This window comes from Silurus aristotelis (genome assembly GCF_946808225.1).
Source record: "Silurus aristotelis genome assembly, chromosome: 25".
Lineage (NCBI taxonomy): Eukaryota > Metazoa > Chordata > Actinopteri > Siluriformes > Siluridae > Silurus > Silurus aristotelis.
Window position 1 is genome coordinate 11,897,842 of NC_139598.1, and position 26,328 is coordinate 11,924,169.

Here is a 26,328-nt window from a genome sequence, read left to right on the forward strand (position 1 = left end):
TCACAATAAGAGCTTGTCTGCTAGCTTTCTGATTAGCTCTTACTGTGACTGCTTGATAAAGCACCAGTATTTGTTTCTCACTGATATTTTAGTCTAAGTGGTGCAATTTATTCTGTGGTAACGTAAACTGTACATAAGCCACAAAACAAACTAAACACCTAAAGTTAGTGTTAGCGGAAACGAGAGCTAAAACTAGCTAGCTAAACAATATGTTCTCGTTGTACCAGTGTAATTTCACATCACACGACATGCATCAGACTATGGACTGTCTGGATGGTTCAAATTAATGGTGGCCAATTTGAAAAAATATCATATCACAAGTTTTCAGGATGACTATGATTTTTTGGGGGGTTTTTCCCCCCCAGTTATTTAAGTTATAAACTGAACTGAACACAGGAACCAAATCACAGTAGTGCATGTATTTAATAAAAATTTACTCTTAAGCTCTACAAGGTAACATATTCTAAAGGAAATTAATGAACTACATCAAGCTTGGACGGCCTTTTAAAAAAGGAGTCCAACAACTAATTAACTAATGTGTTCATTATTTTAAAAAATGCCTTAAATGGAAATATAATTGACAGGTTTTTAAATATTTAAATATATGTAAATCCAGAATACACAATCCAAGGTAGTCTTTACATCATAACATACAGTCTTTACAAACTTTTACTCTATTCAGTCCTTTTTCTTTTAATAATGTGTATTGCGTATTGGAAAGTTTCAAGTTTGTTTATGTGCTCTCAAAATGTCTCTTCTGATTTCTCTTGAATTTTTGTGTGTGTGAAGCTGGGATGGGATGATCATACCCGAGATTACAAATGGATTCTCAATACTGACCCAACACCCTGTCACTACCATGACAATAAATTGCTATTACAAGATTGTGAGGATAATGCAAAGCAGAAATACCATATAGCAAAATTTCTTTCCCTGATTTAATAATCAGATTATTCATTTTTTACAAACAAAATTTTCTATGAGAATGAAACAAACACAGAGCAGTGTGTGTTAATGCTTCTAAAGCCTATTCTGAAAGGGCAGTTAGATAACGTAGCAAAAATGTTGCATGACTACATTAAAGCTACCTCTAAGGAACATTTCTCATCAGCATATCACATGATCAAGTCACATGCTTCACTAATAAGCCACCACTGTTTCCTGTACACCTAATTAGTGCCACTGTTTAAGTTTTGGATTTTATGTGCCTCGTTGTCAGTTATCTTTTGCAGTCCCATTGTGCGTCACTCAGCCCACGTTGTGTTCACGTTCTTGCCATGTGCATCTATTTTGTTTTGTTTTATATTCATAGTCTTTGTTTTTGTGTGCTTCACTCTATTAAAACTATTGCTTTACACCAATCTGCACATCCGCCTTCTTAACCGACGCATGACAGAATGCGGATGCTTCGCTATCACAACAGCACATACAATCACCTACCTACAATAGTTCCTCTACATTGAAGCTGCATGCTTAATACTAATAAGACTTAAAACTTTTTTTTTTGTATTATCAAGCAGATTCCCTGAGAAATGATTGTGAGTCAGCAATAGGAAAGTGCCTCCATACACATCTCCTCAGCTCACTCCAGCATGCTGACACACAAAAAACCTGGGCATGGTCAAATATGAAAAGATTCCAGCTCAGCCAGATGTAGACAAGCCATTCTAGGCATAGAACTCGTTCAAATACTTTAAAGAAACCAGGAAACATTATATTACAGTAAACTTTTCCAAAAGTAAAAAATTCCAAAGGAATTAGATCCACAAACAGCCTGAATCTTTAAATGAATTGAGCTTCAGACACAGACAGGTGGGTGTTTTTGAGGCTATTTAAAACCAAATACATACAGTTTAAGTATTTTAATTTTCAATTTAGAAAATGTATCTAACTACCAGTAAATAGCAGCTTTGAAAAAATAAAAATAAAAAAATCGCATTATGGTACCTCACTCGCTGAAAACTTTCCCGACCAGGAATTTACTGGCTACCAGCGTCCTATACACAGACCAAACTAGTCAAGCTGGTATGCCATCATTGCCAGGTGAAGTTCTGATTAAAAGGAATCAATTTTTCAATTATCACTAACAATTAAACATAACATACGTTTTTAACTCAGAAATCAGATAAAGATATAAGGAAGCTAGAAAATAACTTGGCAGCAAAAAATGGACTACCAGTTTGACCAGCTCGGCCTGTGTTATGACAGATGGTCAAGTCTGAGATGAATTTTTCAGCATGGCAGGTTTTTCCTGACATCATGTCAAGTAGCTTAGTCAATTAAATACCCTTAGCCACTAATATTATAAATATTATGACTAAAAAAATCCTTTATTAAATTGTACCAATGTTAGCTATCTGCCTAGCTGGTTTGTGCTAGCAGTGACCTTTAAAAATCTTCCCAGGCTAGATCCTGTTAATGAGATATCAGATAGCCTGTTAGCAAATATTAGCAGCGAAATTTTGTGATTTATAAAACTGCCTTAAATGCTTTCAGAATCCTGCTTGGTTGTAAAAAGTATGTGACAATACAAAATAAATGTAACTTCTTACATTTTATCTGAAAGCTTCCACATACCATGTACCTGTACATCACATACCTTGCTACAGGAAGTAGTTGTTCAACTGATAGATTTTTAGCATTTTGAAAGCATTCCTTTAAGAAATCTGATCTCAAATTGAATCTGTTGTAAAATCTGCCATACTGCTTGTGTATGTTATCTGAGGTAAATTTACCTGAAAAACACCCTGATAAAATGAAAACCTGGCTTCTTTCTCCCAAGTCCAATTGAGAGTATACCTCAATGTAGCTATAAATGGAAAAAAAAGCCAAATAGGTTTTAAATCTCTTATTGTTTCATTAATTATATTATTCATTAACTTTCAGTAACTCATTTATCTTAGACATGGTATTCACCTATAAACACTAGGCATTAGCACTTTGTTTCTTAAGCTAGCAATGTGTTTTTAAGAGTTTTAAAATCCTTTTTCTTACATAATCAAGTGACTTCTTTGGAAGCCATCATACACTAATGGGCACCTAACTTTCCTTTAGTCTGTCCTAAAGGTTTCAATAAAAAAACATACACCAATCAGCCATAACATTAAATCCACAAGTCTAATATGGTGTAGGTCCCCCTAGTGCTGTCAAAACAGCTCTGAACTGTTGATGCATGGATGCCACGACACCTCTCATGCCGTGTTGTGGTATCTGGCACCAAGACATCATCAGCAGCTTCATTAAGTTTTATATGTAAGCTGGAGCCTCCAGGGATCAGACTTGATTGTCCAGCACATCCCACACATGCTCAATCAGATTGAGGTCTAGGAATCTAAAGGCCAAGTCAACATCTCAAAGTTTTTGTCATGTTCCTCAAACCAATTTTCAGTATTGCAGGGTTCATAATCCTGCTGAAAGAGGTCACAGTCTTTAGGGAATTCCGTTGCCATGAAGGGGTGTACTTGGCAAGCCACGATTCACGGTGTGTTCCGGCACCTTATTATCCTGCTAAAAGAGGTCACTGACATTAGGAAATACCGTCGCCATTAAGGGGTGTAACTTGGAAAGGTGTGATTCACTACGTGTTCTGACACCTTTCTATCAAAGCCAACATTAGCACTTTCAGCATTTTGTGCTACAGTAGCTCTTTTGTGGCATCGCACCAGACGGCTTAGCTTTCACTTTGAACAGTTCAGAGCCCCCATGATACTGACATTGTTGCAGGTTGCTCACTTTATTCAGCACTTCTAAAAGCTAATGTAGACTACATACTGGGAACATTGCATAAAACCTGCTGTTTTGGAGACCCAGTCGTGTAATCATCACAATTTGTTACTTGACAGAGCAACTCAGATCTTTATACTTGCCCATTCTTCCTGTCTCCAACAAATTATCTTTGAGAACTGACTTTTCACTTGCTGGTCAATATATCCCACCAGTTGACAGGTGACAGTGTAACGAGATAATCAATGTTATTCACGTCACCTGTCAGTGGTTTTAATGTTATGGCTGGTTGATATAAGTAGTCATTCTCAGTGTGCTTGCATCACAAAAGCTGCAGTGAAAAGCAAGGCTTTTTCCCATTTTATATCAGTCAAGTCAAGTCAAGTCAAGTCAAGTTTATTTGTATAGCGCTTTTCACAACAGACATTGTCTCAAAGCAGCTTTACAGAAAACAACAGTGAAGGTGAATGGTGTGCGTTTGTCCCTGATGAGCAAGCCGTGGCGACAGTGGCAAGGAAAAACTCCCTTAGATGATATGAGGAAGAAACCTTGAGAGGAACCAGACTCAAAGGGGAACCCATCCTCATATGGGTGACATCAAAAGTTTGGTCATAAATCTTTCAACAATACAGAACAATTTGTGATCAGTAAAGATATTCTCTAATCTTTTGCACCCATTCCAGAATAAAACTATTTAGATTCTTAGATTTAGCATGAGCAAGCCTCTTTGCTCAGCCATGATGATTAAAAAAAAAAAAAAAAAAAAAAAAAAAAAAAAAAACAATCTTTGATACTAGTTGCTAGAAATCTTCACCATAGATGCATGATTTTAAAAGATCACGGAGCTTATTGTGAGAACCATGAGCCTAGTGGACAAAAATAATGACAGACATCAATGCAGCCTGTGTACACAATGTCCTCCCATATGCAAAATATCTAAATAAAGATGTTAGATCCAAGCCTTATGAGGTGCTTATGCAGGTAACAGTTTTGTGTCTGTTACTAGTGCCCCAGGCATGATTAATATGTGGACTTTAGAATTCAAAATATAAGCCAAAATATGCCCTAATAAGTTCTTTGAAAAACCTGGCACCTAAAAACTTTCGCAACAGACGAGAGAGAAAATTCCAGCCAAGAGTGAATAATTTACCGTACCAGCCAGCTCAGGTTTGTGAACTGCAAAATAGATAAACAAACTGTCATTGGTGGTGACAACTACCATCGGGTTTAAATAAATTCATTTTATTTGCAGCCTCTGTGAGGTCTTTTTTTTACTGACGGAACCTATAAACCTACATTTAATTATGCATCCAAATAAAGAAAATTAAGATGAAAAAGTCTTCACTTTGAAATGATTGTGTGTGTTATCGGGTCTATAAATGACAGCTTCTTTAGTCTTTTAACAGCGTGAAAAGAATGGAAAAAGATGATAATTTATAAGTCAGTCTAGGGGCAGGTTATTTTGGATCAAAATTAAGTAAAAAGAAATATCTGGAATTGCTCAAACATTATTATCTTGAAGCTTGGGCATGTCTTTTTTTGTAAAATTCTGGTGAGTGTAAGTTTTCCCCAAGTCCCTAATGGCATATAATAGCCTCCCAGGAGTAAACGGTAAATTGAACGAACTCCCTCTGAGATGGTAGGAAGAGATATTTCGTTCCAAAAGCGTGACACTGCAATGGCCAAGTCCGGGCATTTAGAGTAATAAAGTGATTCAATAAAGACTTTTTCGGGTTCCCACACATTATATTTTATTAATTAAAGCCTATAGCTAATTGTTTTTATAATCTTTCACTCTGTTGCTTTGAGAAGAGCCCTGCGAAAAAAGCCAGACCTACTTACACATTTTTAATAGAATAGGAAATATTATTGCACAGACAAAATTAAGCATTAAACCTTAGTTTGGCCAAAACCTATTTTTAGGTGCAGACGAAGCAGGTGCATGCTCATTGTCCTATATATGCTGAGATCATTCCCGTCAGATAGATAAGCAGAAAGTCTCTGTATTCAGTAACAGGGTATTATGTTTCTAGTAATTGCCACAGTAAGCGTGTGCTATATCATGCTTTGAAATACTGAACTACGATATACAAAAAAGGAAGGAATGTGATAATTGTTCATCATATAGTATGAACGGTATTTTAAAAAAGGTGTGTAGCATTTGTATATGTTTTCAGATAACAAACCCTGAACCTCTATATTAAATCTTCTAAGCCTATCTAATGAACTACTATATGAAATACAAGTATGATAGCTTGTTCCAATCAAAATTCCCAAACGCTAGCTGGCTAGTAAAACCGTTTGGGAAATAAAACGGCATTTATATTACACATTATATATTACATCATATTGTGTTATCCAAACAAGCCGCCTCTAATGACAGAACATCTACACTACAGCATGTGACATAATGAAATTTCATTTTTGCACGGATTAGCAACAAAAATAATGGCAGTATTGTTCAATATTGATGTGTGCTAGTGTGCCTCATGTGTCATATTACGTTGAGGACACTGCTTAAAAGCAGATGGCAGGTGTGTTTTGCAGTACTAATGGTGGGAGTTATGCAAGATATAATAATTAGCAGTGTCTAAACTAATTCCGACCTCTCGAATAATCACAGGCACAACAGTAATGGAATAAAAATATCTATACCCAATTAAAAAACGGATAAAAATGACAAATGTTTAAACAAGAAGCAGATACAGTAAAGAGCTGCAGCATGTTAAAACAACCAAAAACCCTCCATTATGAGAAATTGCAGTTGATATATGCAAGCAGTGTAAAAATAGTCAAAGTGATTGTGCCAGGAGGTTATGGGACACCCTCAGGGGGAGTGGCTAATGTTCTCTGCTTTGTGGCTGATTGCTGCAGCATTTGACCTTCAAGCTTTGATATGGCATGTTCTCAACAATTGCATGGTCATATATAAAACCACATTACTATTCCTCTACTATCTAAAGGTCTGGGACCTAGCCAAAGGCTTTGGTAAATAATGAAGACAAGAGAAAACACCTCTAGATGAGCATGTCTGTTCCTGAACAAGAAATGTAGAAACCTGCATTATAGTTATGGGATCCCTTATTCTCATATAGTCAAGGACTGCTGTAAGTGTTTCCTTACAATCAAAGAAAAGGTTAAAAAAAGAATATTTGTTATTTTCTACTGTCATACAAATGCAGCAGGCTAAGAAAGTGCTGCCCATAATGCAAATGATCAAGATACAGGAGCCTGAGTGTTCAGAATGCTAAAGCATATGTGTGGAAACAGAAGACAGATGGTTATGCATGTGGTCATGGTCCTAATACTAAGTGAAGAACCTCCGGGGAGGTTTCCTTCAGATCTAGTGCAGAGCTTTTCTGTGCATTTGTTTCCTAGCTGAATACCAGCAGTGAACTCATCAGCTCGTGACCGTGACCTCATACCGATAGCCTCAAAAAGGTCCTCAACTTGCTCATAATACATTCTGATAGTAAACCCCATCTCAGACAGCTCTTACAAATATAAACCTTAGGAAACAGGCTTTTTTGGGAATGACTTAAACAACAGATTGAACTATGGCCTGTTTGGATAGAATGTGGCTTCACAAACACTGGGTGCGTAGCCCGTCAGATATGCTGCAGCGTCATCCATAAATAAAACAGAAGCTAAAAATAATCGTGGCCAATCATGCCCAAATGCAACCTGGACTACAGCTTCTGTCTCTGTTCCGTGAACATCCTAGGATAACACATAGAACAGCAAGTTGTTTATTTGCAAATTGACTCCTGCACTGAAGTATGTCTTCCAAATTAAACTAAACCACCTATTTGTGAATTTGTCACCTGTCTGGCGCAGGCTTGTTGCAAGATTAAGTATCCACTGTCTGATTGTTTCGGTCGCACAGCAAGTAAGCGGCTCGAAGGTATCTGCTCACTTTACGAGCTTCTTGTTCAATCACAAACCCACTGTGTGTGTGTGTGTGTGTGTGTTCGCCTCTTGCATCACATCACATGGCTGGCAGATTTGCAGAGAAGAAAGCTGGCTCACATTTGGGGTTGCATATTTTCAGAGAAGACTCTGGGATCCCCCAACACTTTCTGCAAAGCTTGTTTTGGCAGTTTGGTCGCACCCTGCTTTGGCACAAAACCATACTTAGGTTCTGTGTAGTAGTTGCAGGATAAGCCCTGCAAATCATACCCTAAATGTTGTGTGGATTAAAGTCTGTTGAAATACATGAGAGCTGGAGAGGGCATCTAAAGGCATCGTGCTGCCTCAAGTGTTTATTTCATGTTTCAGACAGAAGGAGGTAGATTATCTAGTGCTTCCTGGGTCTGCACACCAAAGACCTGCCTGATTACGAGCAGCAGGTGGCACTGGATTAGGCATTTGATCAACTGAAAAGATTCTGTTTTAGTTTTGCTAAAGCGGCCTCATTTCCAGACTGCAGCAGATTTGCTGTGGGGTTACACTCAATTACGCTCCGATCGCTAGAACTTTAGGAAATGAGACACAGCCATTAAATGTCCATCAAAGTCTTTCTCTGTATGCAAAGCAGCTATGCAGATGTACTGCCCATTTCTGTTCCTGCCAAAACAATGCTGCAATGGAGCTTTCTTTTTTCTTTGTAGAGCACTTGCTTCACCCTGTACTATGATATTACAGCCTGATAACAAATAATCAGCAGTATTTCCACCCAATGAGGTGTGCACCATGTTCCATTATCAGCCGCTAGGGCTGGGCAATATATCATCATAATATCAATACTGTGAGAAAAAAATGATCTCGCAATAGACTTTTTTCTGAGATATTGTTAGTATGGTGACTGTTGTTTTTTTTTTTATTTACTTTTACATTTGTAATAATTGTAAATAAAATGTTACTAAATGGATGCTACTGATGTGATGTAATTTTTTCAACAATTTTTTTGTCTTTGTTGGCATCTCAAAATGCAACTCTGTTTAATGTATTTTTATGTATTTTAATTCTGTGACACTTCTGAGATTTTAGCGACTGTCCAACACCTAATCGATCGAGTAGCGTGCACCTAGCCATGGTTTATCCTGCTTATAGCATTGTCATTTTCCTGAACTGACAAATTAAAGCTGTCATTGATATTTGTAGGGAAAAATAAAATGGACAAAAATAGCATTGATATTTTATATATGAATGGTTATAATTTGTATGATATTTGTTTCAATTTGTATAATATATTTGGAATCTGAATCACACAGAGAAAAAGCAGTGTGACGGATATTAGATGTAGTTATTAGAGCGAGAGAGAGAGAGAGATTGTGTGTCTGTGCTACGTCTCTACTAATAATGAAGCTGTTGTTGTTAGTTCATTGTGCCATTTTTAGTTAATTTCTTTTTTTTAACGCCTTCAGTTAGTCAAATGATCTTGTGCTCAACCAGTTTATCATTTATTGCCCTATTCACCGATTCAAATTAATAAAAAAAAAAAGGTTTATAATATCTCTATCACTTTGTGATCAACTGCAACTATATGTTATGGTCAAAGTGCATACAGGGGAATTAATTAATTTAAGATTGTGTAAAGCACTTTTAGCTGTTGATTATCCCGAACATGTTCTATTCTTCTCAATTAAACTCTTCCTTCTTTATGTAATTTGTTTTATAACACAAAAAGATCTCAAGATCCCCTGAATTCGCAACTGGTATCTGATATCACCAGGTGAATTTTTGAATGCAATACTTTCCCTGAAACAGTTTGGCAACACTGATACCGAAACTCTGAAAAACACCTGCCTTCTTTTCTTCAGACCTAAGAATAGCTTCTGCCTTTTTTTATTCATTCTGTCAATCTATTCATTCTGTTTTTGTCTTTCACATTATTACTACGCGACGTTTCTGCTTGTATTACTGATTTTGTAAGCTTTAAACAGGCCGCAGTAGTGTGTCCGTATGTTTTTGAGTGCCATATAAATATACTCCAACACCACGTGTAGACAAATCAGTGTTGTTATATCCTACAAACGCTTAGTGTGCTCACACGCTCACGACACACGCCTTTCCACATGTTCGACAAGCGAAGTTGAATCTCTTTAATATCTCCAAAGGTTTCATACACGTTTCCTGCGTGTGAATCAGGCCAGCTGGCAGGAAAATACAGCTCATTGCTAGCCTTTAGGCGCCGTGCCACCCAGCGTAAGGGAAAAAAAAAAAAAGCAAATGACTTGTGGCTCAAACAGCTCATGATGAAAATGCACAAGCTTTGCTGTAACATGATACAAGCAAGACACCTGATCACCGCACTTCAACCAGCACCTACCAATGTCGCCACTAACAAAAAACATCTTTGTTGTGAAAGACAATGTTGTGTAAATGCCTGAATCAAAGGTCCGTCTGTGGGTAGGCTTATAGAAAAAAAAGGCACCAAACGTTTCCTGTTCATTAGGAAGGTATAGTCAAGGATGCAGATTATTTGTGTGTGTGTGTGTGTGTGTGTGTGTGTGTGTTAGGAAAGTACATGTGCTTTTAAATGGCTTTAGAGTAAAGCTTTACTGGTCTTTATGATCCGATAAAGCACCTTAAATGAAGTATACTATACGTTTATGTTCCTCGACTTTATTAATGAAAGAAAACCAGAGTTTTTGACTTATCAAGGAGAAGGTTATTTGTCAGCATATTGTTATTGAGACACACATTAGGAAAATCATCAACTGAATGAAAGGTTCAACCTACAGAAACACAGTTCCACTCGGTTTTCCGATGACACAAAGCCTTTGACTCATTTGACTAACTCAGGTGTAAGCCTGATAACCGGAAGTTGGCAGGTACAATACACACTTTGACCTCTCTTCAAAGTGCAAATCATTCCGGCTGAAATCTTTGTTAAAGAGCTGGTTGTGTACTGTATAAACATGTTGATTAGTGACACAGTAAGTTCGCTGTGTCGGTAGGAAGCAAACCCGAGCACCATCTGTCAGCGGAAGGAAAACCCAGAGGGAAACACAGTGGCACAGCAAAGCGCTCAGCCAAAGTTTTTGGAGATGAGTAAACAAAATAAATCAAAGCGGTGAAGACAGTCCTCCTCTGTCCGCTCTTACATAACAGCAAGACATATTCTAGGATCAAACTGTGAGACTGATACGATTTCTGTCATCGGGTTTTAATGTGGTATTACATAAATAAATAAATAAACAAATGTGACCAGCAAAAGACTTGTAGGAACTTCGAGTTCTGTCGCTGTGAAAGTGAGTCTACTTACTCACCGGTAACTCAACACTGACATCCGAGCCGTCCAGCAGCAGGACCTTGCACGTGATGGCCGCTTTACTGTTGCCCGCGGCGGGTATGTGCACTACGGTGCCTCCGGTCACCACGGGGGGCATGGGCATCTGCTGCTGGTGCGCCTGTAGCGCCTGGTTCACGCCTCGTCCGGCGCCGTCGAGCTCGTCGGACGGCCGAAAGCGCCTCCGCGAGCGGAGACTGAACGTCCTGCGGAGAAAGCCCATCATCTTTCAAGTGAAAGAGAAAGCGGGGCGACGCGGCGTGGCGCGGCGAACCGCGTAGAAGAAGTGACGTGCCGAAGGATCCGAGGTTCAGGTGTTTTGCCCCAGATGATTACGGAGATCTCGATCAGGCGAGTCTCGGGATCAGCAAAGCGATCTGTTGCGATGCAGACCTGTAGAAAGAGCGGGATCGAGGGACTTGTCACGCAGGACGACCAATCGTGGAGAGAACAGCGCGCGCGCACACACACGTTTTCAGCGTCTCTCCACTGCGTAATGATGATTTCATTAAAGACGCTGAACGCCACAAATCCCGATTCACTCTTGATTTGGTTTTCGCTCCGTGACGGTGAAACCCGCTTGTGGTGTTGTTTTTTTTTCCGGTCTCGCGGTATTTTTTCCGCGCTCTCCACTGACCGAAACTGATGCACCTTCCAGGTAAGTAATCCAGAGAAACTGGCCAGGCAGCTTTTACTGCGCATGCTCGAATCACGGAGAAACACTCAAAAACTTTTCTTCTCTGAAAATGCTTGGCAGCGCCACCTGCTGGTCATCAGAGGGTTACCGTTGCGCAATTCGTCTCATCGACCTGATCTCTGAAACTCACCTCAAATACCTTTCAAGAAAAGCACTTTTCTTTTCACCCCTCATGCCTTCGTCAAAGGGCGTTTTCAAACGTATTCTTGTAAACACGTTGTTTTGAACAAACTGCTAGAACTCCTCACACCACTCAGAAAGCAAGCAAGTCAAAAATATCACATTTCAATAATGTCTTTATTAATAAAGTGATAATTGTCCAAGTATTTCTACTCAGATTGTGTACTTGTGGATATTCTATAAATTTATACAGATCTAAAATAGTTTTTTGTATTCTTAAAAATCGTTTTTAGTGTCCATGGTTTCCTCCCTCCTCCCAAATAACATTCATCAGTAGGTAGATTGATACAGCAAACTTGCCTTAAGTGTAACTATGTGTATAGTAATGGACTGGAACCTCATTTGTTTCATGCCCAGTGTTCCCATTATAGGCTCCAGATCCACTGCAACACCAACCAAGATGATGTGGTTACCAAAAACGAGTAAATAAATATAGATTTACACAGTTGATTGGTCTTGTTTTTTTGGTCACTTGTCTGTGAAATGATGTAGAGAGGAAAGTTTGAATATAGCAGCATGGCAGTGCATCAGTGTCAGTAAGTGCTTGGATGACTTTTATGCATTATTACTGCATATTTTTTCTTTAACTACCAAAATAAAACCAAAATAAACCAAAATTGAAATCTTGTTAAATAGATGTATTTCTACTGTACGCCCATTTACATTCTTCAAACCTTATGAAAACAATTTCATTTTTAACATTTCTTCTGCTCAAAATGAGAGACGATTCCATAAAAAAAGACAACAGTAGTAGAACTCTGACCTGCAAGTCAAAGCTGCAGCACTACTGTTAAAATAAGTGTATTTGAGGTGTTCCCAAATTTTGCTATACTCATTTTACATAATTATTTCCTTAATTTTTTACTGCTTTTCTTTTCCATGAGCCTTTATCTCTGCCCCATTAAGGCTGAAAAGCTAACAAAAATGATTCAATCTCCCTATTACAACCATCTACCATCATGCCTAAAAACCAAATGATGTCTTTATTCGTGTCCATTCCTCCTGTTCTCCTCTTGTCAGCTGCTAGTTGTTTGGCTGTGTTTGAATCTCTCTCGGTACACATGCAGGATGGCGTGGCATACGAAGCTGAACTGGCACTAAAGAAAAAAATAACACAACAGACACAGACACAGATGAACAATAGTCTGCACTGCCATGTAAATCGTACATGAGGTATTAAAGGAGTGGAAATGAAAGAACTGTGTGTACCGAGGTTTGGACCATCATGGCTCTCTGCTCCCTCAGAGAAGCGACAATCTCAAGAGGATACACAGGTTGTGCCCCCTCCATCAGAATCAGGGCCGTCTCCATGGTGATGAGCACACCTGTCCGTCCAATCCCAGCACTGAAGAAAGCATATGCTCGGTTACGTTGCACAGTCTACTGAACCATGTAAATTTAACAGGTAGAGTCAACTCAAGAATAACTAACATCTTGAAAACTATTAAAGCATAAAAGATGTGTTGTTTTGTTGCTAACCTATACAGTATATTATTATTATTATTATTATTATTATTATAATATAGTTTATATCAGTGGTCCCCAACCCCCGTGGGTCAATTGGTACCGGGCCGCACAGAAAGAATACATAACTTACATTATTACCGTTTTATTTATTATCTGATTCTGAATGATGCTTTATTTTGGAAAATTACCAGATTCTCTCCACCACATCTGTCTGACTCACTCTTGATGCATGTCATGATGCCTCGGTCACATGTGTTACCTCCATCCGCTACCTTCTTAAAGGAGCTGCTCCGGCCAGTAACACATAATACATTACCGCTAAATTCAAAACCCCAAGCGAGCAAAATAAACAAAAATCAACACAGTGGATTCTAATTTATTATTATATTTAAAAAATATTACTCTTTATGCTGGTTGTATCCTTTTATTTTGTTATATTTATCCGCCACACCTTAAAGGCCGGTCCGTGAAAATATTGTCTATTAAACCGGTCCGTGGCGCAAAAACGGTTGGGGACCGCTGGTTAATATGATTATATTCATGCCAACCCTGGAGAAAGTATAAGTACTGAACTACTTTAGTAAAAAAATTGATAAAAAGCTAAAGATCCTTTAATGAACCTTTCACCTTTACACTAAAAATTTATTTTACTTCCTTTAATTTCTTGCCTTTGGGTCTATAACCATTTTATAAAATTTTATCCCCAGTAATGTATATTATAGTATTCATTACAGGTTTGTGTCTAGATTGTCTCTATATCCCATATTTGGGCTGTATTGCTTATTCATTATGTTTTAGTACATTGAGACAGAACACACCACTGTCAAAAGTGATAGAGGTCCCTAATTCAAACAACAACAGGCTCTCTTTTTTTTTTTATTCCCACTCTCATCCTTTATTGTATAAACCAGGCCTGTGCAATTAGTAGATTGAGCTGATGTGGCCTTTTTAAAGTTACAAAGTTATATACTTCTGCTAGCCTAAAAGCTAATCAAAAGTTTCTTTAAGATCATGATCTTGTTCTAAAGCCACACAACGTGGGACAATGGCAGTAAATGGCAAAAATAATCTCCACACCCCAAAATATGATTGGGACAAATGTCACAAAATCTGTCCATCACCTTATGCTAGGCCCAATGTTTGTTCTTGTAAATGAGAAAAGAAAACAAGATGGGGGAACGACCAAGTCAAAGTCTATAACTAAACCCTACTGAAATATTGTTGTGGGCTCTTAAAAGAACTCTGAATTAACAAATACTTACAACAGGAATGTTAAAAAAAAAATAAAGTGGACCAAACTTTTTCCTAAACAATTTGAGGGATGGATAAACTCCTGTAGAAAACATTTACAAATCACTGTGGCTAAAAGTGCTTTGACATGTTACTAAATCATAGGTTGTACATGAAAATAAAAAAAAAACATTTTATTGTTTATTTTAATTTGATTGACTTCTCTGGGTTGTTGTTTTTTTATTTTTTATTTTCACTATTTCTCCATCCTCATCACTCCCAACAAAAACCTGAACATCTTCAGCTCTGCTACCTCCAGCTCCACCTCCTGTCTTTTAGTCAATGCCACTGTCTCTAAACCATACAACATCGCAGGTCTCACCACAGTACTATAAACTTTCCCTTTCACTCTTGCAGATACCCTTCTATCACAAATCACTCTTGCCACTCTTTTCCACCCACTCCACCCTGCCTGCACTCTTTTCTTCACTTCTCTAACACACTCTCCATTACTTTGCACTGTTGACCCCAGGTACATGAACTCCTCCACCTTCACCACCTCTTCTCCCTGCAACTGCACCACTCCACTGCCTCCCTCTCATTCACACACATGTACTCTGTCTTACTCCTACTGACTTTCATTCCCCTTCTCGCCAGCATGTACCTTCACCTCTCCAGGCTCTTCTCAACCTGCTCACTACTCTCACCACAAATAACAATATCATCTGCAAACATTATAGTCCACAGAGACTCCTGTCTGAACTCATCAGGCAACCTGTCTATCACCACTGCAAAGACATAAATTTTTTAGTAGATCAGTTAGATTTTCATTATATGGAATAATTCGATAAATTAATACATGTGTCTAGTTATGCACCCAAATATTGTTCAATTTATGTAATATATTTTTTGCTCATCTTGTTAACGGGAGCCAGTAATTTGTGTTTGCATCTACCTGCAGTGCACCATTAATGGTTCAGTGTCCCTTCGTTTGCTTCTCATTGCTTTGACAAAATCCAAGAAGTCTGAAGACTCTTCTGGGACCCCATGGTCTGGCCAGGCTACATACTGTAGGTGCGTGATGGAGCGCTGTTCACCCAGCTGTGTGTGTGTGTGTGAGAGAGAGAGAGAGAGAGAGAGAGAGAGAGAGAGAGAGAGAGAGAGAGAGAGAGAGAGAGAGAGAGAGAGAGAGAGAGAGAGAGAGAGAGAGAGAGAGAGAGAAGAGAAAGAGAGAGAGAAAGAGAGAGAGAAAGAGAAAGAGAGAGAGAGAGAGAGAGAGAGAGAGGAGGAGAGAAAAATAATGAGTACTTGAGTGTGTGAGAGAAAGCAAGTGTTTGCTAAAAGGAAAATACATGTCTGGGCACGTTTATTTTTCCCTACTAGACTGCAAAGATACTGAAGCGGAAAACAAGAACATAAAAACAGGTACACAGACACACCCCTGCATGCTTTCAACTGTCAAGAGTTTTAAGCCATGTCTTATGAGTATCTCTTCGCTACAAATAGTCATGATTAAATATGGCATGCAGTGTTACCAATTTCTAAACATTCACTTGTACATAAGACAGGAATACAAATGACTGGAAAACAGTATATACCCAAGTAATTTTATAATTAATAACACATTCAAGCACTATTAGGAAAAATGGTGCACCTTGCTACACCTTGCTACAGTGACAAAATCGCCTCAATTAATTAACACTTTATTTTTATTTTATATTTATTCATTAACATAATTCAAAACAAATTTGAATTTTGAGCTGACAAGAGTACAATGGAGCTATAGTGTAACTTGATAATACAGACTATAAAAAATGTACATGTATTGTTTACTATGACATACGTTTAAATAACAATAAACTAAGAACAAATTAACCATTTATTACCTGACTGACTAAAGATAAAAACCTCAGGCTTTCACACAAAACCATACGAAGTTAGTTCGAGCTTTGAGTGAATATGCTATTAGAAGATTTGAGGCAACAAATGGGGCCTGCTCGCCTCATTTACTGTTTTCTTACAGCTTATCAAAATGCATTATTCTAATGATTAAGAACTTCTTTGAAAACAGTGCTAAATTTACCTTGACACAGAAGAGCAACATTATAACAATCAGCTACAGAATATACTAGCATTGATAAGATGTTCTAAAAGCTGAAAAGAACAGGCGCATTACATGCTTTGCTTCAGTGTGAAGTCCAGAATAAGTGCTGCAGCAAGGTCACAGGAGAAAGAATAAATCATTCAACTAGTTGTGGTATCATACATTAATCTACCTTTCCATCAACATTCTTACACACACAGGAATAAACAAACAAATATACATGGTGGATGGCCAATGATTATGTGATATAACCTCCGTCTGCTGCCCGTGCTGAGATTAACTCCCACCAACAGCTACAACAGATGGGCCTCTGTTCTTCAGCAATCATCATGCATGTGTGCATGTATGTGTGTGTGGTCCTGTGGTGTTGCTGGTAAAAATGTGTGGCCGCACATGCAAAGAAATTTACATGCTCACCCACACACGTGCATTAATGGGTAAACAGTATCAGTTTCTGGTTAAAGGTGTAAAGGTTTTTATTTAACACTGTTCAATGAGTTAAAAAGAAGGAAATAGGAATTGCAATCAGAAAATCAATAACCAAACATTGCAACCTGCTCTGCTTTTCTAATTATCCACCGGTGTATTATGCGCGTATACTATCTTAAAGTTAACTTTTGAGGATTTTCTTCTAAAGTTTTTAAGATAGTTTTAACCAGATACAGGGAAATCAGTCATTTTTCTCTTTTACAGAACTTATGTGTGTGTGTGTGTGTGTGTGTGTGTGTGTGTGTGTGTGTGTGTGTATGCGTTACCTGTGTGTGTGTAAGCGTTAGTTCTCTGGTGACATAGGCCAGGTTACACTCTTCAGAATGACAGCGCACTTGAAGGTAGTTATAGTCCTTCACTTCAGGAGGATGAGGCCAGTATTGGTGGCATTTGGTCTAAAACAGTGCCAAGATTATTAAGCAAAGTACATGCACGCACACACACACACACACACGCACACACACACGCACACGCACACGCACACGCACACACATACACACGCACAAAATATCAAATCACCCTAGGAAAGAATTTAGACCAAATGGTTACCAAGCAACAGTCAAGCTGAGCTCAAGAATAAAGCAGTCACAATTAAACTGTGTGTATGTGTACATTATAGAATCTGAATAGGTTCCTTCAGTGTGTGATGTAAAAAAATGCAGCTCTCTGTATTTATTTCAATGAAGCTGTGTGTATGCGTGCAGTAAATCTCAACATGTACATTATATGTATTAAAAGGACCCCCTGAGCTTGTTTGTCAAACCTACCCGTCCTCTCTCAGTCAGTGTGGTCAGCATGATGATCACACTGACTCCCTGCTCCCATACGCTCCTCCAGAAGTGGGTACATGTATTGGGCAATGGCCCCTGTGCTGCTATATACTGTAGCGTGGTACCTGCTGGCACAGTCTAATCACACAAACACACACACAAACATTTTAGCAATTTCAATCTACTAAGTAACTTCCATCTTTATGCTGACTCGGCATAAAACGTGTCCCCCAACCCAATATTATCAATATAACAACTATTTATTATTACAAATGGAGAAAGAAGCTACATTAGACAAAGTTGGAATGGCAATGACTCAGATAGCAGACATACAATTTGAAAAATTGATGAAGAAACTAAGAAGTTTATAAAAGTATAAATTAGTAATGGAAAACTGAAAATGAGATCGATAAGAAACAACTGGAAAAAACTACCAAAAAGAGCAGGACTCCCAACATTCTCGTGCTCTGACATTATTGACACCTTCACCTTCCATGAGCAGCAGGTCCAACTTGATTATTCTAGATATAGTTAAAGGAACATCCAGCCAATTTCCTACAGCTCGTTTGCATAGATTCAGTACTTCCATTTTAACACTGTTGTTTTGGTTTGTCCTTTTCCTTTCTTTTTTTTTTTTTTTATGAAATCTCAGTGATTAATATGCTCTGAATTAGGTTTTGTGTGTGAAAACATGGCCTTCACTCAACAGAGTATTTTGAGTTAAGCATTTAAAGCTGCCTCAATTCGGCAAGTCTCCAAACACTTGTGAGGTTAATTTGTAATGATAAGCTGTAACGTGTACTTGCTCTAAACCCAAGGTTGCTGATCATTTCTGGTAATTAGTCATTTATTTAATTTTTAACATGTGTGCAAGTACATAAATAGTACCAGGATAGAAATGCCAGACTTCAAGAGGCTGTTGAGAATCAACAGTATACAGACATAAAACTTACAATCTAGCAGGTCATTTGAACACCTTTAGACTTACATTTGTTCAGCACAAGTTCAGTGTGATGTGCACACCTTAGAAGTCATTAACCAGAATTACTGAGGTTTCAGTAAACATTTACAACTACAACTCAAAATCAACATAAGATACCTGAAACAAGCTTAAGAATTTGGCCATTGGCACGCACAAGGCGAGAAAATCAATGGACTGGCATATACACCGACCAGGCATAGCGTAATAGCCACCTGCCTAATATTGTGTTGGTCACCCTTTTGCTGCTGAAACAGTCCTGACATGTCGAGCATTATTTCGAGTAATTTGAGTTACAGTAGCTCTGTTGGATCGGACCACACAAGCTAGCTTTCACCAGTATTTCTTCCTTGCACCACTTTTGATAGATACTGACCACTGCAGACCAGGAACACCCCACAAGTTTTGCTCTGACCCAGTCTACTATCCATATTTTTTCCTGCTTCCAACACATGGACTTTGAGGACAAAATGTTCACTTGCTGCCTAATATATCCCACCCACTAACAGGTTCTATAATGTAGAGATAATCAGTCATAATGTTACACCTGGTCGGTGCAGCTGTTAAATAACATTTTATGCCAATGCCCTGATGTGTTTTAATCTGGAGGGTGTTCAAAGGGTGTGTACTTCATTGGTTTAATTCATTTTTTTTTTTACTTACACTTATTATCACTAGTTTGTTTTGTGTATCTGTACATGTACTGCCTTTGCTAGCTTGGCACAAGTGTATTGTTTTTATAGCAGATCCACAAAAAATAACCTATTGGAAAATAAAAATCCTGACACTTTCTTTAGTGGAAAGGTTTTTGTGGAAAAGACACTCCAGTCACATACTCCCTAAGTCCTCCCCTTTACTGCCTGTACAGCATGTAAAAAAAAAAAAAAAAAGCTTCAAGCTGTCAAGTAACCATGAACTTCAATTTCTTAAACATGTATAATTAAGAGAGAATTTATTTTTAAAAGTCTGAACAAAAAACTTGTGTCCTTCTTAATAAAAAAAAAAAAAAAGAAAAAAAAAAAAGTGTGGTGTGCTGAGTTGACCACAGGTTTTAAAATGTGCTTTAAATAAGTGTCCATAATTTTTTTCATCCAGTGTTATGAAGGATGCACAACTATTTTCTTTACTTTTATTTTATACTGGGGCAGCTTGCTCCTGAAAACTGCACTGTGTGGACACCACCTATATTTTTTGAGACTGGAGTTCCAGATGGAACAGACGAATGTGCTCAAAAGCTCCCAGAGGTGTTTCTTGGATGCACTGCAACTTGTGCCTGAGCCAAATAGCTAAAAGCAGGTTACTGGGGAGGTCTATGTGAATGCCACAGTTCATACAAACACTTGAAAAAAATCATCATCAGGTTTGTATAGAACGGCTGGAGCCACAGTGTGTTTAGTCTAATATACATGAGGTAATGTAGCGGTAAAGCTGACTCTAAAAGTGAACTGATTAAGTAAAGATGATCTGAAAGTACGGTGGAGGTGGCGTTTCCTGAAAAACGTTTAGATAAAGAGCCCTATTGCAGGATTCTTATATGCAGGGCAGTTTGAGCTCCTTGTGGGTCGAGTTCCCAAACCAGTTAGATTAACAAATATGAGTTATAAAACTCAAATCAATGTATGAGTTAAGCAAAAATATACATGGTCCACCTATTGCCAATGATAAATAGTATTGCGTCTCAATTCCCACATTTATGAACTGTTCTATTCAGAACTAAAGAAGTGCTAAACCTCAATATTGAGATTTTTTAAATCAAAGATTCATTTGGGGTTTTAGGTCAATTTTCAATCAGAAATAAATTATTTTGGATTCATAAACAATGCAAAAAGCTCTTTTAACTGTAACATAAATGTGAAACCATCTGCATATTTATTATATTTTAACTTTATAGGTGTTTAAATAGTACAATTGTATTAGCTGCATAATTAATGGAGAAGTTTGCCAGAAAATGTGTAACTGGTCCAAAACCCATTACTTGTAAGACCATCTGAAAGTTTGCAAATGGGTACTTTAAAACAACCACAGGGACACGGTAATGAGCCACATAGAAAGAATAAAAACTTTTTAAATTTTCATTTTAATGGCTCCCGACTGTGACTATTGACGGTTGTTGTATATTAAAAAATAATCACCATTATGCCAATTTCCCACACTTGTTTCAGCTGCCTTTTTAATGGACTGATAAATAAAGACCACAAGTTAGCCTGAGCAAAGATGGCCACAAAGTAAACATTTCTAAAAAAGCTCCATTTCAAACAAAACCCCCCCCCAAAAGTCCTATTTAAACTATGGGTTCATTGAAACAGGTGATTTTCATAGTTCAGCCCAATCTGCATAATAAAGGGCTCAGAGCTGATTCTGATTCTGCATTATGGTTGAGTTGAGTTACATTTACAATATATATGTAATAATCAATAGTGCATGTATTATATGATATCAACACCCTCCAGTCCTGGTCCATGAAAAAACTGCTTGCATGAAACTGTTCTGGAGTGCAAAAAAGATCAGGCAGTGCTGCTTTCAAATCTTTAAAAAAACTCCAGGTACTACAGGTTACAAACAAATATGTATTTGTACTGCCATAAGTGTGTGTTTGTGTGTACTAACCTTCACATGGCTCGCATTGATGTAATTATCCTCCTCCGCCTGTAACACCACCCTGGTGATGTCATCTAAAGGGAGAGGAAGAGTAAAGAATGAGGAAATGGCGATTTAGGGATTATCTATAAATGCCTCATCCAACAAATTTCTAAAGAGCATTTTGTCTGAACCGAAACACAAGCCTTCCACACAATAAAATATGATGATCCGTTTGACTATAACCATAATCCACTCATGTCTCACAGCTTTGCATCTGTATTCAAAACAGCTCTATCATAATCACAAAACAATCAAGACATTGAGTTTTAGATACAAAAAAACTTAGACATGCTGAACAAAAAGAATCTAAAAATGCAATAACAATAACGTAAGCACTGACACGTATAAAAAAAATTTATAAATAAAAATCACAAAACCATAATTATATTGATAATGGCTTTTTCAGAACTTTCAATCGGTTCAATACTCATACTTTTGTCTGTCAAGTAGAAACATTAGTGTCTTTTTTATATCATCAGAGGAAACTTACACGGTAACACATCTTTGTACCGATTCTTTTCCATGTTCTCAGACAGATTTGCACAAGACAGTAACAGATCTGCTTTCTTCCTGTGTAACTTCTGTGAGTATCAAAACACACACATGCAAGTGTCATTAATCAACTTAAACATATACTTCATGCAGTCATGCCTAGGGCAAAAACACGCATTCATATATGCACGCGCTTGTATATACTGACCTCAAATTGCATAAGCAAAGTGCCAGAAGTCAGTCCCCTCTCCAGACGGGCCATCGATTCTTGCAGTGTCTCCCCAGATGGGTGACTAGGAGAAGGGGGTATTTCTCCTTGAATGCCAAAACTGCCTGGAAATTGTAGCGTGGTTTCAGCTCGCAAAGAGACGCCTGTAAACACACAGCAAGGCTTCTTTTTACACTTCCAAACCGCAGAGAAAGTAAGAATTTCCACTTTTGCATATGACTTTCCAATACAGTCACAAAGTAATATATGATACAGTATTACCAATAAATTTCACTGTAACACTTGTAGTTGTATAAAATAAATAATACAACTGTGTTGTATAACTTGGCGTTATCTAGTAATTAACAATAAACTCACAGAAATCACACTTTCCCCTAATAACCAGGTGTACCTGTTCCTTTTTGTGGACAGTGAGTGTATGTATCAAGTGCTCCTGGTCTAGTAGTTAGTGACTGGAAAATATTGGTTCAATGGAGATGACCAATACAAGCCTACTATCTGGCAACTTTTGCCAAAGTCCAACGCTCATTTTCAAAGTAGAGAAACAAACCTTTTCTGCGCACAAGCAGGGCAAGCTCTTTGCTGTGGGACTCTCTACTGGCTTTGATGAACATGACCACTTGTTGATGTGTGTGTTCTGAAATGTCACGTCCATTTATCAAGAGCACTTGATCTCCCTCCAGGAGTGCAGGCACACAGCGACCAGCCTAAAACAAAGAGGAGAGTTGCATTTTGAACTTCATGTTGTTGCTCAAGAAAATGCAAACTCGGTCTGTTCATGCTCCTTACCGGCGAATTTGTGTTTACATGAGAGATCGACAAAGGCATTTTCTGATCCACACCTCCCTAAAATAAACAGCTGTTTAATCAACAAATCAGCAAAGCAAACCCAGTCATTACTCACAAAATCTCACACACAGAATGACACACAGAATACACTCACTTTGACATTGAATCCAAACTTGCCGTCATTGTCAGGGCTGATTCTAATTAGCAGAAGCTCCCCATCAGCTTCCATATCCTGCAACCACGAAAGAAAAGGAGGAATAAGATAAAAAAAAAAAACAGAAGAATAGAGACTTTCTCAAAGATCTCAAAATAAAATGGAGAATTTATGGATTTTTGGAATTGATCGGCATTACCAGTTTGCAGATTTTCCCCATATTGTATGAAGTAAAAAAATAACTATTACTTTGAAATGTTTGCACATATTATTGAAACTATTACTGTTATAGAGATGGCACATATTTATTTTTCTTTGCAATACCATTAAAGATACTGAAATCATGATTTGATTATGATCATTTTTAACTGAAACATGAAACACTAACATAAAAATAAAAGTGCGTGTGTGCATCATGGCGGTTTTTGGTGCTTAATTTGAGAAGTTAAGTTAATTTTAACTTGGCGCATCAGTAAAAGTAATGTTTATTGATTAAAAATGATACTTAGTTGGTGTTTATTAATTTTATCTATATCTGAGTAAAGAAAGGACATTGTGAATAAATTTGTGTTGTAGTGAAGGTTTTAATTCAGCCTATTTTATATTTATTTATTTATAATCAAAATGGCCAAAAGGAAATGCATGCTGCATGCATTTCCTTTTGGCCATTTTGATTATAAATAAATAAATATAAAATAGGCTGAATTAAAACCTTCACTACAACACAAATTTATTCACAATGTAAATAAATATAAAATAGGCTGAATTAAAACCTTCACTACAACACAAATTTATTCACAATGTCCTTTCTTTACTCAGATATAGATAAAATTAATGCTGCATTAGTCGCACCTTAATAAAATTTGTAATTGAAATAAGTTTGAAATAACAATTATTTTGACAGCCGTAGTATTTATGTAATGTGTCTACACTGTCTAAGTGTATTTTGAATTAATTTGGTGTGAATAGAGATAGATAGATAGATAGATAGATAGATAGATAGATAGATAGATAGATAGATAGATAGATAGATAGATAGATAGATAGATAGATATAGATAATCTTAGTCAGTAAAACACGGTATAGGAATCAGAACACTCAAACTTTACTGGGTTAAGGATTTGATTGTGTGAGTGGTGTGATTCTTGCTGTCATCCGCCAGCTGCTGTTCGATAGGCTACGCGGCTTCAAATGATTGACGGCTGCTGCTTGGTGATCTGGCCTTTTAAGCACTTGGTCGAAGGCGGTGCACTGTGATGTCACAGAGGTAACTTAGCATTAATAGTAAACTGTGAATCTCCCTCTAGTGGTGAAGTGTAAAAATACAACTGAAGGAAAATGCTTTCCTACACTGCCACCCCCAAATATGCAAGGCATTTTTGGCTCCGAATCAAGGCTAAAGGTCTGTCAGTTTGATCATAGTGTGATCTTCATCAGCTATCTCTGTAGATTAATGAGACAGGTAACAGGCTGTGTGTTTAATCAACCTTTAACGTTGATCTCTGCAGACCTTACTTGTACATCTGCTTCAGGAAATGTCCTTATCACTTTCCCAATCAACCAAAGGGCTTGTGGTAACTGGGGGTCAACCATTAAAACAACAGACCCAACTGCAAGGGTTTTAGCCTCTGCATGCCATTTGTGTTGCAGCTGGAGATAAGGCAAGTAGTGTCTCACGAAGCTTGACCGAAATTGATTAGTGAGAGCTTGGCTCTGTCTCCATTTACGTCGTCCTATGAGCTCATCGGCGAAGTATGTTACTTCGAGGTAGAGATCTGTCTGGCCACCCTATGAGCAGGAGATTTGGGGTAATCGGGTCCAAGTCAGCTACGATGGAGGAGACATAACCTAGAGGCTTACTATTAAGAATCTCAATAAGTATTGTTTGAAGAACTTCCTCTGTTACTGTGTGTGCACCTACGACTCGGTGTCTATAGCTGTGAGGAGCTCAATGTGTACTCATCGAGTCATGAGACACTTGAAGTTTATTCCCCATCTTTTCTCAAAGCGTCTGTCTATTTAGATTTGGAAAGCCCCAAAACCATCCATACCAGTACTGTAAAAGGGAGGTTTGTGGAGTCTCAAACGTGCTAGATGAGGTAGATTTTTAGGGATTTGAGCCATTTTAGGGATCTCAGGTTTAGCCTTCCACTTACGTCATTCCATGCAGTTATGTTGGGATTTCCGAATGAATACAGTGAATACTCTTTCCGGTCCTGGGTGACACAGCTTACTGTCATAGTCCTGTATATGAAGTTTGGTGGCTCGATGATGAGGATCTAAGATAATGGAGTGAATTTTCTGGAGTTCCAAGCCTTCAGCATGACGAAGACGTCCCTGACCCACATAAGTCGACTGGCCACATCAAACCCTGGGCTAAAGTGAGCAATAGGCCGCAGTGGATTCAGGCTTACCAGACATTAGTTGACTCCACCTGTTTGGCGTAACAAGCTCTACCAAACTGTGCCCTCTTGTGAGATTGTGACTGGGTTTTTGTTTGAATCTACATATCGCCATTCATGTAGATCGGTTAGGTCTTGGATTTCTGCTATCCTAGTGCCTACAAAGAGTTTGAAGCGGCAGGATTCAGACTTTAGCCATGAAAGAATTGTGGTCGAATCAGACCATAAGACCACTCGTCTGATCTGAAGAGTGAGTTCATTTTCGAGCAGCTTTAGTTGTTGTGCACCAATAAGGGCTGCACATAGCTCAAGTCTAGGAACAGTTTGTTTGCGTTTATAAGCAACTTTAGATCTGGCGATCAGGAAAGCAAGCTGAATTCTACCCTCTTTATCTTTGGTTCTTAGGTATGCCACAGCACCTTATGATTGCTCTAAAGTGTCACAGAAAATATGAATTTGTCTCGTGATATGGGGCTTATCCATATCTGCCAAAACATAACACCTAAGAAGTGTAACTCGAGAAAGAGTGGGAAGTTCATTTTAGACTTTCACTAAGTCTGTTGGCAGCAAAGGGTCCCAACCTTTTTTGTTCCACAACTGCTGAATAAGAATCTTAGCACAGGTGGTGAAAGGGAGAATGAATCCCAAAGGGGTCATACTGTGTTGCTGCCACCTTATAGATGTGCCGCATAGTGGGTGTTCTTTTTGGTGCTGGACAGTATTTGTAAACGAGTATATCTAAGTCATAG

General features: G+C 38.1%; 2 protein-coding genes and 2 long non-coding RNA genes across 4 annotated transcripts in view; 2 read left to right on the forward strand and 2 right to left on the reverse strand.

Annotated features, from left to right (window-relative positions):
• epb41l4b (erythrocyte membrane protein band 4.1 like 4B) overlaps nucleotides 1-11,718 on the reverse strand; it is a 29,955-nt gene extending 18,237 nt beyond the window's left edge. Inside the window, exon 1 of the mRNA XM_083530087.1 lies at nucleotides 10,938-11,718. Coding sequence (XP_083386213.1) covers nucleotides 10,938-11,183 — 246 coding nt within the window. The 5' untranslated portion in view covers nucleotides 11,184-11,718. The remainder of the gene's footprint in view (nucleotides 1-10,937) is intronic.
• On the forward strand, nucleotides 605-9,884 carry LOC310719898. Its single transcript, XR_014531593.1, has 3 exons — nucleotides 605-3,567; nucleotides 3,742-4,092; nucleotides 4,372-9,884. It is a non-coding gene; the product is annotated as an uncharacterized lncRNA (long non-coding RNA).
• Nucleotides 11,483-12,503, forward strand: LOC310719902. The gene is made up of 2 exons (XR_014531597.1): nucleotides 11,483-11,615; nucleotides 11,715-12,503. It is a non-coding gene; the product is annotated as an uncharacterized lncRNA (long non-coding RNA).
• Nucleotides 11,933-26,328, reverse strand: part of ptpn3 (protein tyrosine phosphatase non-receptor type 3) — a 33,820-nt gene continuing 19,424 nt past the window's right edge. The window contains exons 16-26 of the mRNA XM_083529908.1: nucleotides 23,178-23,255; nucleotides 23,024-23,080; nucleotides 22,785-22,941; nucleotides 22,214-22,377; nucleotides 22,004-22,094; nucleotides 21,481-21,545; nucleotides 17,892-18,032; nucleotides 17,391-17,519; nucleotides 15,487-15,632; nucleotides 13,044-13,179; nucleotides 11,933-12,931 (exon numbers count right to left, since the gene is read on the reverse strand). Coding sequence (XP_083386034.1) covers nucleotides 12,851-12,931; nucleotides 13,044-13,179; nucleotides 15,487-15,632; nucleotides 17,391-17,519; nucleotides 17,892-18,032; nucleotides 21,481-21,545; nucleotides 22,004-22,094; nucleotides 22,214-22,377; nucleotides 22,785-22,941; nucleotides 23,024-23,080; nucleotides 23,178-23,255 — 1,245 coding nt within the window. The 3' untranslated portion in view covers nucleotides 11,933-12,850. The remainder of the gene's footprint in view (nucleotides 12,932-13,043; nucleotides 13,180-15,486; nucleotides 15,633-17,390; nucleotides 17,520-17,891; nucleotides 18,033-21,480; nucleotides 21,546-22,003; nucleotides 22,095-22,213; nucleotides 22,378-22,784; nucleotides 22,942-23,023; nucleotides 23,081-23,177; nucleotides 23,256-26,328) is intronic.